We start from the raw sequence: 17196 nt of genomic DNA on the forward strand, positions 1-17196 counted from the left end.
ATTGCTAGGGTTATTCAAGCTCACTATGGCAAAGTGGGTAAACATATCCTGAGTGACAGGAAAATCCGTCCCTAAATGCACAAAAATCAAGAAATTCAAGGTTATGGTTGTAGCTTGGCCCACCCATACATACACAGTAACTTGCATTACTGTATCTTGCATTATTTTTATACCATACTATAGTGGCATTATTACGCATATTGCCATGGTATCCATCACTCTATGGTGCCAAATTTTCCAGACATCTCAGCTCCCAGGCAAGGTGCAAAATAAGCAGCCAGATTTTCAAGAGAGCTCAGCCTGTCAGCTACTTGGCTTTTTCGAAGATCTGGCCATAGGTGTCATAATGGAAGCTGCTGGGTTCTGAGCACTTTGGAAAATCCTGCCTGTCACGCAGCCGATTTGGTCAGGGCTTTAAAAGGAAAAAGGAAGCTCAACTGAGGCCCTTTCAGATCCCTTCCTTCAGGGCTTGCTTTATTTCCAAAACCAAAACCCAACACCACAGCGTTTCTGACTCTGGAGATGTTATTGCAAGTCTCGTGATATTTGGCGTAAAGCCCCAGCTCCTGCGGCTTGTGAATACAGGACAATCTCGGCTTTCATTTAAAAGAAATAAAAGCTTCTATCCCTCGTGATTGCAGACAAAAGATTAAAAACAGGACCCAGGTCGAAAGGTTCAAAAACCATATGATAAATAAAAAGAACCCCACTTTTTACAAAAAAAACTTTCATGATTTCTAAGCCAATCTCATGATTTTTGGGGCATGACTTTTGAATGCTTGGGTCTGGCAATACTACAACCAGAACAAATCGACTCAAACTACTGGGTAATAACTAACTGAAGTCTTTCCAACTTCAGCCAGCTGGGAGGAGAGAGGTCACATCCATCTCTTTTCCTTTCATAGCTCTCCCAAATTGGCCATCTTACAGGCAAGAACCCAGTAAACCCCGACATGTTGGAGCGCCAGTACACCTTCTCACTGGCCTGTTTATGAGCCTGAAAGGGAGCAGAGCTCTTTTGAAAATTTGTCCCCACATGTGCAATGTGGTAGCGTTAACAATAGTGCAGAAAGTTTAACTTTGGAATTCCCTGACTCTCGTGGATCTAAAATCTCTGCCATGATGCTGCATTGACATCAGTTTAATTTAACTTAATTTAATTTTTGTTTAAAAAAATTGTTTTGATGGATCATTCATTTAAATAAAGGCCAGTGCATCACATTTTTATTTGAATATATATATGCAACAGCACCAGGATTATTTCTAGATATCCCTATGCGTGTCTAGAACTCTAGACCTTGGTAAATTGATTAATGAGGTAGTATTAAATACTGATTTCCAAACACTTCTCACTTAATTATTCGATTGTAAATGAACTTTTTTCCTACTGACACTTGCCGACATTTCCCTCTCCTCCCAGTTCTCACCTCCAGTATTTCCCCTTCCTCTCACTTCTTCCAAGATCAATGTTGCATCTTTCTTCACATCACATTTAGGGCAGGAATGGCCTCTCACTTCTTGTTTATCAACCATATCCACTTTTCTCCCTGCTTCAGACCCACCTCTCTCATGTCACTTGCCAGCATTGAATTCTATGCTGCCCTGTTCACCCTCCATCTTCTCCTTCTATTGCTCTTCTGTAGACTGTACATGCTTGTCTGACTTAGGGCTACCTTAAGACATTGCTTCTTAGCCATAGAAAGGGGTGACAAACAGCTGTCTTACTCAGGAGGAGTCTATGGAAGGAACCATGACTTTGAGTTACAACTCCTTTCATGATCTCCCCTACCTCTCAAAGGAAGGCCATCTTCTACTGGCCTACAGCAGGCACAGATTTCATCCCCCTCTGCTTTGGCTCAGCTCCACTGGCCAGCATGTTGGGGGATAAAGCCAAGGCTCTGCCTATTCTTCACTCCTCTTCATGCATTCCCTGCCCACCTTCCTGGGGCACAGAATCACAACTCCACAGAGTCTGCTCTCTCCCCTGCTTATGGACTGGCAATGCAGGTAGCCCACGCAGAGGAATAAGGAGGGCTCTTATGCCCCTTACCTTTACTGCCTGGACACAGAGGGCAATTGATAATCTTGTCCTTAGCCCTGGCCTACACTATGAGTTTAGGTCGAATTTAGCAGCGTTAGATCGATTTAACCCTGCACCCATCCTCACGACGAAGCCATTTTTGTTGACTTAAAGGGCTCCTAAAATCAATTTCTGTACTCCTCCCCGACGGGGGGATTAGCACTGAAATCGACCCTGCTGGGTTGAATTTGGGGTAGCGTGGACACAATTCGATGGTATTGGCCTCCGGGAGCTATCCCAGAGTGCTCCGTTGTGACCGCTCTGGACAGCTTCTCTCAACTCAGATGCACTGGCCAGGTAGACAGGAAAAGCCCTGCAAAGTTTTGAATTTAATTTCCTGTTTGGCCAGTAGTGAGCTGATCATCACAGGTGCCCATGCAGAGCTCATCAGCACAAGTGACCATGGAGTCCCAGAATCGCAAAAGAGCTCCAGCATGGACTGAATGGGAGGTACTGCATCTGATCGCTGTATGGGGAGATGAATCTATGCTATCTGAACTCCGTTCCAAAACACAAAATGCCAGAATATTTGAAAAAATCTCCAAGGGCATGAAGGTAAGAGGTTATAACAGGGATCTGCAGCAGTGCCACATGAAGCCTACAAAAGAACCAGAGAGGCAAATGACCGCTCCGGGTCAGAGCCCCGCTTCTATGATGAGCTGCATGCCATTCTAGGGGGTGCCCCTACAATTACTCCATCCCTTTGCTTCCCTCCTCCCCCACCCCTCCAAAGCTAGCTTGGCAGTTATTCCCCCATTGGTGTGATGAATTAATAAAGAATGCATGAATTTGAAACGACAATGACTTTATTGCCTCTGCAAGTGGAGATCAAAAGGGGGAGGGGAGGGCGGTTGGCTTACAGGGAAGCAGAATGAACCAAGAGGGTGTGTTTTTGTCAAGGAGAAACGAACAGAACTTTCACACCGTAGCCTGGCCAGTCATGACACTGGTTTTCAAAGCTTCTTTGATGCACAGCGCGCCCTGCTGTGCTCTTCTAACTGCCCTGGTGTCTGGCTGCGTATAATCAGCGGCCAGGCGATTTGCCTCATCCTTCCATCCTGCCATAAACGTCTCCCCCTTACTTTCACAGATATTGTGGAGCACACAGCAAGCGGTAATAATGATGGGAATATTGGTTTTGCTGAGGTCTAACCGAGTCAGTAAACTGCGCCAGTGAGCTTTCAAACGTTCAAAAGCACATTCTACCACCATTATGCAGTTGCTCAGCCTATAGTTGAACTTCTCCTTACTACTGTCCAGGCTTTATGAGCCATGGGGAGCAAGGGATAGGCTGGGGTAGGTGCGACCATGCGGTGCTACCGACTGGGAGAGCAGCCTGAGGCAGAAGCCTCCAGCTGGCATGATATTACAGGCAGGACTGAATCTCCATTAGACAAAACTGAAAGAAAAGAATGACCTGGAGTCATTCCCATTTTTGTCCAGATGCCCCCGACCGACCTCACTGAGGCCAATCAGAATCACCCATGTCTGCCCAGGTGCCCCCGACCAACCTAACTGAGGTTGGCCAGGAGCACCCACGGGACGACGATGGCTAGCAGTCGTATTGTACTGCCTGCCATCCACAAGAAAAGGCAAGGGGATGCTGCTGTGTAGCACTGCAGTAGACAGGAGGCATACGGTGACAGTGAGCTGAGCGGGCTCCATGCTTGCCATGGTATGTCGTATGCACGGGTAACCCAGGAAAAAAAGCTAGAAATGATTTTTTGCCATTGCTTTCACGGAGGAGGAGGGGCTGACGACATGTACACAGAACTACCCGAGACAATGTTTTTGCCCCATCAGGCATTGGGAGTTCAACCCAGAATTCCAATGGGCAGCGGAGACTGCGGGAACTGTGGGATAGCTACCACAGTGCAACGCTCCAAAAGTTGATGGTAGCCTCGGTACTGTGGACGCACACCTCCGACTTAATGCGCTTAGTGGGGATACACGCAATCGACTGTATCAAATCGATTTCTAAAAAATCGACTTCTATTAAATCAACCTAATTTCACAGTGTAGACATACTCTTAGGCTATGTCTCCTCTAGCACTCTTGTCAGCAAAGCTTTTGTTGGTCAGGGGTGTGAAAAAACTGGTGACATAGCTACCTCTGCTCATTGGGGGTGGTTTAATTATGCTGGCAGGACAGCTCTCTCCCGCTGGCATTGAGCAGCTACACGGGAGACCTTACAGTGGTGCCGCTGCAGTGGTAGCAGTGCCGCTGTAAGATCTTCAGTGTAGACATAGCCTTAGACTGTAAACTCCTTTGCCTTGCCCTTTTTTTTTTTTTTTTCTTTAAGATCTACTGCTGAAAAGTGCTGTGCAATTGCCAGGTATTGTTACTTTTTGTGGTGAGGGGGGGGACATGTACACATATGGTGCTCCGCAAACATTTATTAACAACAACAGAAAACTTAATGCACGGCAAATTTGAAATTTGGGGGGAAGGGAATCTGGCTTTGAGTTATCTGTGCACAAAACCCCCATCTGAAATAAGAAAATACAGTTCAAAAATAGTCAAATGGAATTTTACATTTTCCAAAACTAAGTCGCCTTTGGACAGAAGACAAAGAAGAATAATTTTTTTCAGAAAGTTAAATAGTATCTGAAACAAGGGGCTTATAATGGTATTTTAAAAGTTAGAGATGGAAAAGATCTATTAGATCCCCAAGCCATGGCAGGACTGTTTCCCACAGGGAAACAGGCTTTTGTCTAGTTAGTTTTAAGACAGACTGTTCCACAGCCTAATACAGCTCCCTATCAGAAGCTAATTTCACATACACTCTCCATTTAAATTAGTTCCTCAAAAACATACTGGAGAGAAGTCAAAAGTCATCATTTCTCCACGGTGCTGCAAGTGGGGTTTACATCCATATAAATCTCTTTGTCCTAGGCACTGATATGACACCAAACATCTGGGTGTGGAATACAGATTTAAGGCAGATAAGTAAATATTGAACTGCTTTGTTCTTGCCATCCCAGGGTTCAGCTGCTTTAAATGATTTTTACATTATTGTTTTGGTCTATAGGCTGAACATAGGACTGTGAATCAGGAGATGTCGGTTCTATTCCTGACTCTGCTGGTGACTTTCACTGTGCCTCAGTCACCTGTTCTGTGACAAGAGGATGATAAAACTAATACACTTTTGGAAAGCTTTTTGAGATTCGCAATTGAAAATGAGAACCTGACCAGGTTGGCTTCTAGGAGCTTCTGCAATATAAATGAACAACAACAACAGACCTGGTGGAAAATGAACAACAACAACAGACCTGGTAGATGGAAATTTCCATCAGAAAATGCCGTTTCATCAAAACCGAAACTTCCCACAGGAATATATCAATGAAATTTCACTTTGGAATTTTTTTTGAAATAAAAGAAAAAAGTTTCAATAAGGTGAAAACTTTCTGGTTCAATATTTTCAGATGTTTTGATTTTTCATTTCAAAATTTCTTTTATTTTAATGTTACTAAAAAATTGTATAAATGTCACAATCCAAAAGGAAATGTTTTAGGCGACCAAAAATGATTTTCTTTTGTGGTGGGAGGGAAGACATTTTGTTTCAAGTGAAAATGGGAACTTTTTTGTTTTTGTTCCAATTCAGATTGAAACAAACCTTGAAATCACAGAATTCCGCACGAAATGGAAAACCCTGTTCCCACACAACTCTAAATAATAATATGCCATATTATGTATGAGAGATAGTACTATACTGAGAGATGTATATGCAAACCCCCCCATATATTCCTACACTCATACACTATATATTAATAGACACATATGCTTCCTATTCAACAAAGTTGCTATGCAACAGTCTACTACAGATCCCTTCACAGAACCTTCATATGAGCAGATTTCCTCGCCTCTGTGCAGTCTGTGATGACTCTTACCAATCAGTGACCATAAATTTAAGGCAGAGATTGGGAGGCACATAGTACAGTGCAAAAGGACTGTGCAACCAATGTGACAGCAGAGTGAACCGAAGAGACATTTTGTGCTCCAATGTCAAAAATATGATGGAGTAAGAGATATTTCCTCAAATTATCAGAAATGATTAAAGACTTTCCATTAAAAAGCAGTTAGGAAAAAAACTGCATTACCCTGGAGAGGATGGGAAGAAAAGAGATGACAGAGATGACATTTTACATAGCAATCTACCACTGAATCAGAAATGGACAATAATAACCAAAGGTTGTGGAAAAATACCCCAAACCTGATGTGAAGATCTACCGTGAGCAGATTGTAACTACCTTTGACAGAGACCTGAAGGGTGTTTCTCCCCTTTACACTTTGTTAGCTTGGATAACTTGTTACTGAATTAATTCGAATGGTTATAGGACCACAACAAGCTATCATTTCTGTTTCATGCACCTTCAGACAAAACCCTGAAAGGCAGCACTCATAAGGCTAAAGGCAGGAATGTGAGAGAGAAGCATGAATGCTAATGCCTGGGTGAGACATACAGTATTATAAAAACTGGGCTTCTAGCATTTTGTCCAGTCTAATTTAAAAATTACACAGGAGCAGCCAGACTGGATCTGACCCTGGGCCCATCCAGTCCAGTGTCCTATCTCTGACAATTGCCAGCACCAGATGCTTCAGATGAAGGTACAAGAAACTTCTATTCCCTAGTAGTTTAGAGATTGGCTCAAACCCTGAATCATGGAGTTTAATGTCTCCTCCAAAACTTATTATCATTAACTATGATAATTCTAGATATTCTTAACATCCATACAAATGTCTAAACTCCTTTTGAATCTTGCTAAGTTTTGGCCTCAATGACTTCTTGTGGCAGTGAATTCCATGGTCTGATTGTGCATTGTGTGAAAAAGTATTTCCTTTTAATTTCATTGAATGTCCCCTTGTTCTTGTGTTAACAGAAGTTCCTGATCTACTTTGTCTGTACCATTTATTATTTCATATACTTCTATCATGTCATATACAACCAACGAGGCTTCCACCACTTCCCTTGGCTTACTAGATTTCAGTATAAGGAAGTTCTTCCTGTTATTCACTCTAAATTTCTTCTTTATTAATTTCATCCCATCACTCTAACTGATAGCCCAGGCGGCACACCAAAAAATCAGTTCACAAATCAATGATTTGTGGGTTGTTATCATGTCCAGCCTGTTTAGACATCCTCGCTTAGCCAAGCTAGACTGATTTTGCTTTTTAAAAATCTTCCCTCATCAATCAAATCCCTCCAGCTTCCTGATCATTATGGTTGCTCTTCTATGAATTCCTTCTAATATATTCTAGTAGTACGGCGCCATGATTTGAAAACAATGTTCTAGATAAGGCCATGTAGAGAGGGAATATTAGGAACACAGGACTGGAAGGGACCTCCTGGGTCATCGAATCCACTTCCCTGCTATCGCAGGCAACCCTGTCATATAATCTCATTCTTAAATATATCAAGCCTCATTTTAAGACTAGTTAGGTTGCTTGCCTCAGTACTCCTATTGGAAGACTGGTCCAGAATCTTACCCCTTTGATGGTTGGAAACCTTCTTCTAATTTCTAGTCTAGGTTTACTCTTGGCATATGAAGCCCAACATTGTAACAACCTTGTATGCTGCCACTGCACATTGCAAACTCATCTCATCTTTGCTGCCTGTCTCACTCCCATGGGCAGGAATTTCCAAAGAACTCAGCTCTCTGGGAGGCACCAAAACACATAGCCAGATTTTCAAAAGAGCTCAGCCTACTGGGTTCACATTGGGTGCTGAGATCTTTTGAAAGTCTGGCCCCTATTTAGTTGCTTAAATGTGGCACTAAGTTCTCTTGAAAACGTGGCCCTGTGTCTGTCTCACCACTGCTCTCTCTCAGAGTCCTCCTCCCTCACACTGAATATGTGTGCTGCAGATCACTCCTTCCTTCCCCTTCCCCCTCCAGTTTTCTCCTTTTGTTACTTTCTGCCCAGGTGTCTACTCTCGCTCCATCCGTTTGTATTATTTGTCTGTCCTGCCTAGTGTCTGCAACTCCTCCAGTTTTACTATCATCTGCAAATCTCCTTAACGTGCTTTGCTCCTTCTTCCACATCATTAATGAAGAATTTTAAAAAGACATTCAATAAGATTTCTGACAAAAGGTCCTGTTGGTGATATTGGCTGTACCTCACTAGACACTTGCTTCCACCTCAGCACATTCCCATTTATCATTAGCCTTTGTTTACAGCCTTTTAGCCAGTTTTCACTCCACAGGACAGTCTTCCTATCCAAGGAAATTTATTTTTTCATTTAATAATGAAAGTGCCTCTTCATCCAGAACTACTGCACATACAACCATATATCTGTCGTAGACAGACAGAGATATAAATGCCAGATAGCAGAAAAGAAACGAAAACAGTATTAGTTCTACACAGACACTGCTATAGTGGAGAGAAGTAGAGTTTAGAAGAGGGATCAGTGTGGGGAAGAAATGCCTAGAGGTGGCTGTATGGCAAGTTATTGGGCTCTATAAAGGGATAAGTGGGTGAAATTCTATGGCCTGTGTTATGCAGGAGGTCAGGTGACCAGACAACAAATGTGAAAAATCAGGATGGGGTGGAGGGTAATAGGAGCTTTTATAAGAAAAAGACCCAAAAATCGGGACTGTCCCTATAAAATCGGGAACATTCGGTCACCCTAATAAGACTAGATGATCACAATGGTCCCTGCTGGCTTTAACATCTCTGAATCTAGTTTTGTGGGCCTGATTTTCCCCAGCTGTAATTGCATTGATTCTACTGGAGTTACTCCTTATTTACACTGGTATAAGAGAGAGAAGAATGCAGGGCTTCACTTTGATCTGTCTAGCTTTGTTTTTAGTTTTGGGCCCCAATAATTAAAATTTCCTTGGCACACATCCTCAGGAGACAGCCTGTCAACTGTGTTTCTTTCATTTAGTTTCTTGCCTGCTCTCACCTGTAATAAACTTCCCCTCAGCTCTGGAGAAGGGAATGAAGACACTGAGGTATGGAATGGGATTGGCCTCACCACTGTGGGAGAGCCCTAAGGAGGTCTTGGTCATTGCGGATAGCCTGATAAAAGTGAGAGCAGGGGGCATTAAAGGGGGAAGAAGAAAGAGACTTCTTATTATATGGTAAGGAAGAAAAACTCAGTATAAAACCTGGGGAGAAACGCTGAAAGTATCACAATGTCTTATGTGACAGCTGTTTTCACTGAGCAATACATGACCTGAAATACCAAACAGACACATTATTTCCTCCCCTACACAATTCCTTACATCTCCTTGTCAATTGCTGGAAATGGGCCATTTTCATTACCACTACAAACAGTTCTTTTTCTCTCCTGCTGCTAATAGCTCACCTTAACTGATCACTCTCCTTATAGTGCGTATGGTTAACACCCATTGTTTCATGTTCTCTGTGTATATATATATATCTTCCTACCGTATTTTCCACTGCATGCATCCGATGAAGTGGTCTGTAGCCCATGAAAGCTTATGCTCAAATAAATTTGTTAGTCTCTCAGGTGCCACAAGTACTCCTGTTCTTTTTGCGGATACAGACTAACACGACTGCTACTCTGATACCAAACAGACACAGTGGGACAAATTCATTGCTGGTGTAACTCCACTGACTTCAATGGCATGAAATTGGCCCACTGCATCAAATCCACTCCCCTGTTATAACCACCGTGATATCTGTGCCATATACAGTGGATACTTCCTGTGGTGACATGGGCAATCCTTGTCTATCTTACTGTGCTCTATAGTTATCAGAACTGAATCCAGAAAGAGGAGATGCAGAGGAAGAGGGAAAAGAGAAAGGAAGAGAGGTGGAGCGTAATAAAGATGTGACACGCAGATAAGAGGCTAGTTTCTGTTTTCCTAGCCCTTGCCACATGAGATGGGGCAGGGTTACAAAAGATTATACCCCTGTCACATGGCAGGGGTCAGTGTCCATTGACTGCAGGGAAAAGAAGGAAAGAGAGAAGTGTCCTATGAACACAGCAGATACATAGCTGGATCCTATGTATGGTACCCCTCCTCACCCCCTTCCCTCCACAGTGAAATTAACACCAAGGTGGGCCCATTTCTCAGATCTGAGCCAATCCAGCAGGGAAGCAATTTAGCTGGGCCAGGGAGCTGTAGAAAGCTGCTTGTGCCTCCAGGTTCAGGCTCGGCCCATCACATCCTGACAGCTCAATCCCCAGCAGAGCTCACAGCCCTGACTCATACATGCTGCATATACACAGAACTGCAGAGGTGGGAACCAGGACACGACGGAAAGGAGAAAGTGCACAGCAAGGAATAGATACAATACACCATTGTTGTTCACCCCCATGGAGAGCTGGCCTGGTGTATTTTTAAATGAGAGGAAACTGAAGAATGGTGCAGAAGGTAGTAGAGATCAACCCCCTCACTCCTGCTCCCACCAAATCTCACTGCTCATCCATCCCCCACCATACACCTCACCATGACTCTACAGGTGGTCTCACCCCTTCCATATTCTTACATGAGACAAAAAAAATTCTTGTTTTATTGCCAACTCCTAACTCCAGCACTTTGGTCATCAATTGGGCACGACAGACAGAATGACTCCACATGTAGCCTTACTGTTCACACACTCCTCACAACCCAGCCGGGCAGCCTTTGCAAAGCCCTTTGAGAAAAAGGTTTTTTTGGAGGGTGGGATGGGGGCGGTTGGAGACAAAATGAAGGGCTAGGCTGAAAATCTCAGGTACGCAGGAACTTAGCCTACATCTGGACTGGAACTAGTGGCTCTACCCCATTCTCCTAACGTCCCTGAGTTCTTCGGTGCTCACCGCCAAACTGAGGCTAGATTGGTGACTTAGAGCTGGAGTATCCCAGCTAAGTATCCCAAACCTATTTCCCAGTTCTTGAGCCAGCAATGGCCCACCAGCTGGGACTGGACTCTAGGGGCCATTGTTTTGGTGATACACAGAGTATACATGCATACCTGTCTTATAGGCAACAAGGTCAATCCAGCTACCTGGAGGTCCAGGGCTGGACAATCAATGGGTGAAGAGATCCCAGACACAGCAGCAGAGCAATGAATAAAAATGGCACAGACAAGGGTGAAGTGCAGATGAAATGAGGTGCCAGTGAGAGGAAAGAATGACTTACTAGGCACCCGGTTGATGGCTTTGAGGGGCCTCAGGACACGGACAGTACGGATTGCAGACAAGTTAATGTTTTGGAGGTCCAGGGAATATTCCACCATCCTGCAACAGGAGAGACAGAGAGTGAGTTTAAAACAATCGAAGACCCACTTTAAGCGACAGGTAGGTCACCAGCAGGAGGAAGTGAGGGGTGCTTGAGATGAGAGGGCAAGGTGTTCACACCCTCCATGCAGTGCAAACAGCTTTCAACGCATTCGTGCTTTTCCATCCAGCTGGTGGGGAAAATGTTAAAAACAAGGGGTACTGATGAACCAACCCATGAACACATTGATAATATGCTAATGTTCTCCCCACTGAGGCTGGAGAGACAGAGGAAATGAATGACAACTGGCTTTACACAGCACAGGGTGCATTTTTATTCAAGAGTTTCTGGCAACAGTATAAGTCCTGAGAGTGAAGCTGGAGTCCTCGGGAGCCCTACAAGAGCAGAACTCAAGTCCCCAGAACCCCAAGGTAGAAAATTCAGCCCTTCAATCCATAAGTTTTGGAATGAAAATGAGAGAGTGAGCAGCAGTGACAAGCCATCAGGCTCCAACGCAGCAGGTGGCAGTAACCCCAGCCTGGCACTTACCTGTGGCTACCGTTACAAAGGGAAAGGGCTGTGCAAGAACGGACAAGGGGATGGTGGCAGAATAGCACGCACCGCACAGGTGACCCCTGCAGAGAGAGACAGGCTGGAGTCCACTGGTGGCTGAACAGTCTGGAGCACAGCAACCACCTTCTCTTCCCAGCTGGTGCAGCTGGACTTACTGTGGCCTACACATCCATGGATTCCCATAGCAAGGATCTAATCAAGGATCCTTATAGCATTGGGAAGGGCCTTCAAGCAGCAGGAGTGATCACATCTCAGCTTTACGTCACTCCTGTTGGACACCATCCTAAGGGGTATGTCCTTACTTTATGATATATACAGGATCTGTGTTTTTTTAAACTTGCAACCTACGCAGCAAGTTCTTTCCCCAAATAACCTTGAGAACTGAGCAGCTATGAGTAATGCATTGGCTTTAACCCACCCCTGCCAGTCAGACAAACATTAAGGAAACATTCCTTTATTTTAATAAGCTGGAAAGAGAGGAAACATGGGCCTTATAAGGCACCTACTGTAAGAGAACCTCACAGCACTTTACACACGTTAATGAATTTAGGCTCATGACCCCTCTGGAAGGTAGGCAAGCATTGTTATTCCCAATTTACATGAAGGGAAACTGAGGCACACAGCAGTAAAGTGACTGGCCTCAGGTTAGTCACTGAGTCAGTGCCAGACTCAGGAATAGAACCCTGATCTTCTGAATCCTTCTTGACATTAACCACAAGGCCAGGGGAAAAAGTGACATTCTCTTGCTGTTTCAAGGTGCATAGGAAAGGGATAGGAAAATCTTCTCCTTTCCACTGCATCAACTCTAGGGTGACCAGATGTCCCAATTTTTACTTGTTGGTCGGGACGCAAATTGTTCCAATATTTTGTCCTTTGACACATAGGTGGAGGGGGCTCACACCCCTCCCGCCCTGACTCTGCCTCCTCCCTCCCCAGCCATTGGATCTCTCCACCCCACCCCCAGCCCTTCCCCCTCATTGCCCCATTGGATTCCTCTCCAAATCCCCGCCCTGGCCCTGCCTTTTCCCCAAGCATGTCGCATTCCTCCTCCTCACCCGTTCCTCCCAGGCTTGCACTAATCAGCTATATGGTGGCGCAAGTGCTGGAGGGAGGGGGGGAGAAGCAGGATGCGGCAGCCATCTCGGGGAGGTGGAGGCGCAGCGGAGGTGAGCTTGCACGGGGGGGTGGGGTGTGGAGTTCCCGGTGGGTGCTCAGCCCCTACCAATTTTTCCTATGCTCCGGTGGCTCTTTTTTGTTGTTGTTTGTTTGTTTGTTTGTATTTGTTTGTTTTTTCTCCACCACCGGCTCTTGGGGTTTTGTTTTGGTTTTTTTGCTCCACCGGCACACCCCCGCCCTCGACACACCCATGTCCCAATATTTCACGTCTCTCATTTGGTCACCCTAATCTACTCCAAAACCAGAAATGCTTGCTTCACATGCTGCACTTGTCATACACAGGGGCCTTTAGATTTCAGGGCTGTCTATTCAGCACCTTTCACCAGCACCAAATCCACTTTATATTAAAATACCATGTTGCTTTGTCTCAATTCTTTTGAGCACTGTAACCCCTCTATCTGGACTGATCCCTACAATCCATCACCTCATTCCCCCCTACCCAAAGGACATGAAGAGCAGGTGTCTACTTTTCTATCTAAACTTTTCACAAAGGAATTTGTCAGAGTGATAGATTTTCAGACAAAATGGGGTAAACCTGTCGAGGTGTTGTGATCATTTTCTCTCTCTCTCTCTCTTTCCCCCCGCTCTGTTCTCTCTCATACTTTTAGAGTAATTGAGTGAAATAATTATTTTCCTGAAATGCAGCGGTGTTCATCTATCCCCCCCGGAGCTGTCAGCTCCATACACAGTGAACGCAGAGGGAGAGAGAAGGGATTTTGTGCAGATAATCAAAATATTCATAAAGGAGACACAGCCCACAGAAAGCACGAATGATGGACAGGGATTGAAGATGTGAACAGCAGTTGGGGAAGGATACAAAGTAATACACACACACACACACAGATATGTGCATGTAGACATGCAAGCACGCACACAAAGACACAGGCCTCCACACGGAGTTATACACTTGCAGATGTTCTTTTCACCCACTTCCCATGAGTACACTAGAGGGAAAAGGTGGGTGAGGTAATATCTTTTATTGGACCGACTTCTGTTGGTGAGAGAGACAAGCTTTTGAGCTACACAACGCTCTTTCAGTAGCTTGAAAGTTTGTCTCTTTCACCAGCAGAAGTTGGTCCAATAAAATATATGATTTAACTCACCTCGCTTCTCTCATATCCTGGGACCACCATGGCTACAACAACACTGTAACCATGAGGACACTGTCAGCTATACCCTCTGTGGAGATGTGTGGTGGGGAAGGGTGAGAGCTGTGAAAACAAGGGGTTTCTTCTCTGACAAATAGCAGAACAATCCAAAACAAATTCTCTCAAGCAGATTGCAAATAAGCAAATGATCCTAATGTAAAACCTTGTAATTTGGAAAAGGGGCCTTCGTTGAAGTACAAGTCCCCACGTAAAAGATCCAATTGCTCTCACAGCGCATGAGCACAGCAGAAAGGCACATTCTCGTAATGAACTCGCTGCTGGGTACGTGTACTCTACTTCCCTGTACTGGACGGAATCAGAACTTGTCAATGATAGTGCTGCAACTGAGATCCTCCTCCAGCTGAAGTTTGGAGCAGGAGGGTCAGAAGTCTATGGGAGCTGTAGTTACAAAGTTCCCAGTAGCTGTAGTATCAGCAAACAGCACTGGATGTTACACTATAGTTTTGTTTGGTTGCAAGATCCTGGAACAGTCAGTCTCAGTGCCAGGTGTCACTGAAAAAGAAAAACTGGTTCTCAGGGAAAGGAGGGGATTATTCTTTTGGGAGAAAGTTTGACCCTCTAAGGTTTTGCAGAAAGCAACTTCTAACAGAGATGAGCTCAGCTCCTACTTGTTTGGCCAGGGGTTTCAGCTCATCTGATAGAACTGCCACTTACAGTTTTTCATGAGGATTCTCAGTAATAGCCTTGGCAAGAGTAACAAGCGGGACATGCATGCACACCAGCACTGGATGACAAGGGGTCCCAGCTAGTTGGTTATGCCCACTATGTTCAGCTCATAGATATCAGCTATAACGTGGACCCCCTGAACCTCCACATCACACAGTTCCAGAATCTCCTCTGATTCAGCAGTTCTTCTGCCTCAGGACCACGCCTTGACATGTATCTCTCATTCCTGATGTCTCGACCCTTCGCATTACCTTGTGTCAATGTCTCTCTCCACCCCCCAAAGTGATGCCAGACACACAGACCCAAGGAGGGAGGAGACTGGGATGAGGTAAACCCCCTGCCCAGGAAGGAACCTACTGTTTGTGCAGGCAATACAAATTTTACCTCCATCCCCTTTCAAAATGGGATCTTTCAGAGACATGGGTATTTTCAGCAGGTGGACCTGCAGAACCCCACCAATTTTCAATTTTGTTGTTTGCTTTCATACCCTTTCCCTGCCACCCTGTCCCCCACCTCCTCGGACTGTGTTTCTACTGGTGGTACCCAGTACATGGAGGCAGGGCTGGCTCCAGGCACCAGCTGACCAAGCAAGTGCTTGGGGCAGCACCTTGGGGTGGGGCAGTGCTCGGGGTTTTTTTTTTTGGTTCGTCGGGGCAGCACTGGATGGGGTTCTTTTTGTTTCGGTGGCACAGCGCTCAGGGAGGCTGGGCTTCGGGTGGCACGGTGTGGTGCTCGGGGGGTGGGCCTTTGGGTGGCGTGGCGCTCGGAGGGTGGGCTGGGGCTTCGGGCAGCATGGCACTTGGGCGGCGCGGCACTTGGAGGGGCAGTGCTTTGGGCAGTGTGGTGCTGGGGGGGTGGGGGCTTGCATGGCGTGGCACTCGGAGGGGAGGCGGAGGCTTGGCGCAGCGCTCAGGGGGGCTTTGGGCAGTGCAGCGCTCAGGGGGCGGGGGCTTGCATGGCACTTGGGGGGGTGAGGGTTTCGGGTGGTGCAGTGCGGAGGGGGCTTGTGCAGCGCTCGGAAGGGGGTGGGGGCTTTGGACAGTGAGGCGTTCAGAGGGGCGGTGGGGGCTTGCGCGGCGCTCGGGGGGTGGGGCTTCGGGTGGCGTGGTGCTTGGGGGAGGCGGGGGTTTTGGCAGCGTGGCTCTCGTAGTGGGGGAGGGTACTGCAGGACAGCGCTCTTCTTTTTTGCTTGGGGCAGCAAAATAGTTAGAGCCGGCCCTGCATGGAGGGAAGCTGGGCTGCACTGGAGGAGTGCATCATCTGATGTCATAATCTTCCCTGTGTGACAGTAGGACAGGTTACCATGGAGACTGACTGGGATGTCACTGAGAATGAGTAGCCAGGAACAGGCTAACTGTCAGGAAATCAGGATCACATTTGCCACACAAGGGTTTGAAGCTCTTGTAGCATTTGCCTTCGAACTCCTGGTTCACCTAACACCCACACCCTACCAATGGTGAGCCTGATCCTCACAGGGTTCAGGATTACGTGGCTGACCCTGTTCAACAGAGTTCACTAGACCAAAACTCAGGGGAAAGGGGGCCCAGCTGTGAAGTTTGAATTCAAATCCCCATCTCTGTAATGGGCCTGAACAATTATCCTGAATCCAGTGACTCCTATGCCTGGGAAGAAAGGGCTGAAATCTGAAGCTGGATCAGAATTTCACAGCTGGCACCCAAAACTGTGGACCTGAAGAAAGTGAAGTCTGGGTCTGCATCTGAACTTTGGGGTTTCGACCCATCACTTGCCCCCAGCTATCCGAAAGAGTTTGGGAAACCATGTTGATCACAGTACGCTGCACGTGTTATAATTTAACTAGAGCAGGGTCAAATTAAGGCCAGCCAAGTCATCCACCACCTTCTCCCCTAATCCTCCCCTTGTTGCAGCCCAGCTTGACAGGAAAGCATGGGCCTGATTATATATTCCAATTTAGTTTCTCTCGGCATCTTATAGTCACTGTTCTTTTATCGTAATTGCTGCTGGCGTCTTCAGGCCCAGAAGAAATCAAGCAAAACAAACGGCCCAACAAAAACCCATACCGGGATTTGAACATTCTCTCCCTCCATCCCCCTCAAGTAAATGGCAGCTCACCTCCCTCGCTGAACAGATGTTACTTAGCCTTTGGTTGTGGGTGGGTGAGTGCAGGAAGGGATTAGGGAGCTGGAACTACTGCTAAATCAGTGGGAAACCCCTGAGCTGTGAAGGGATTTGAGTAGAGAGCTGTCAAGATAATTGAATTTGTACAGTAATGCCTCTCTACCCAGAGACTATATTCCCCTTCAAGGTTTCCTGTGTGACACTTCTCGGAAAGGGAGGGGAAACAATGCTACCCCAAAAAACTATTATTGTCCAGGGTAGGTGT

General features: G+C 45.9%; 1 protein-coding gene across 1 annotated transcript in view; it reads right to left on the bottom strand.

Moving 5' to 3' along the window:
* The window catches only part of CACNA1I (calcium voltage-gated channel subunit alpha1 I), a 162300-nt gene that overhangs the window by 84790 nt on the left and 60314 nt on the right, over positions 1-17196 (bottom strand). The window contains exon 3 of the mRNA XM_075068160.1: positions 11173-11270. Coding sequence (XP_074924261.1) covers positions 11173-11270 — 98 coding nt within the window. The remainder of the gene's footprint in view (positions 1-11172; positions 11271-17196) is intronic.

Source organism: Chelonoidis abingdonii, chromosome 1 (genome assembly GCF_003597395.2).
Source record: "Chelonoidis abingdonii isolate Lonesome George chromosome 1, CheloAbing_2.0, whole genome shotgun sequence".
Lineage (NCBI taxonomy): Eukaryota > Metazoa > Chordata > Testudines > Testudinidae > Chelonoidis > Chelonoidis abingdonii.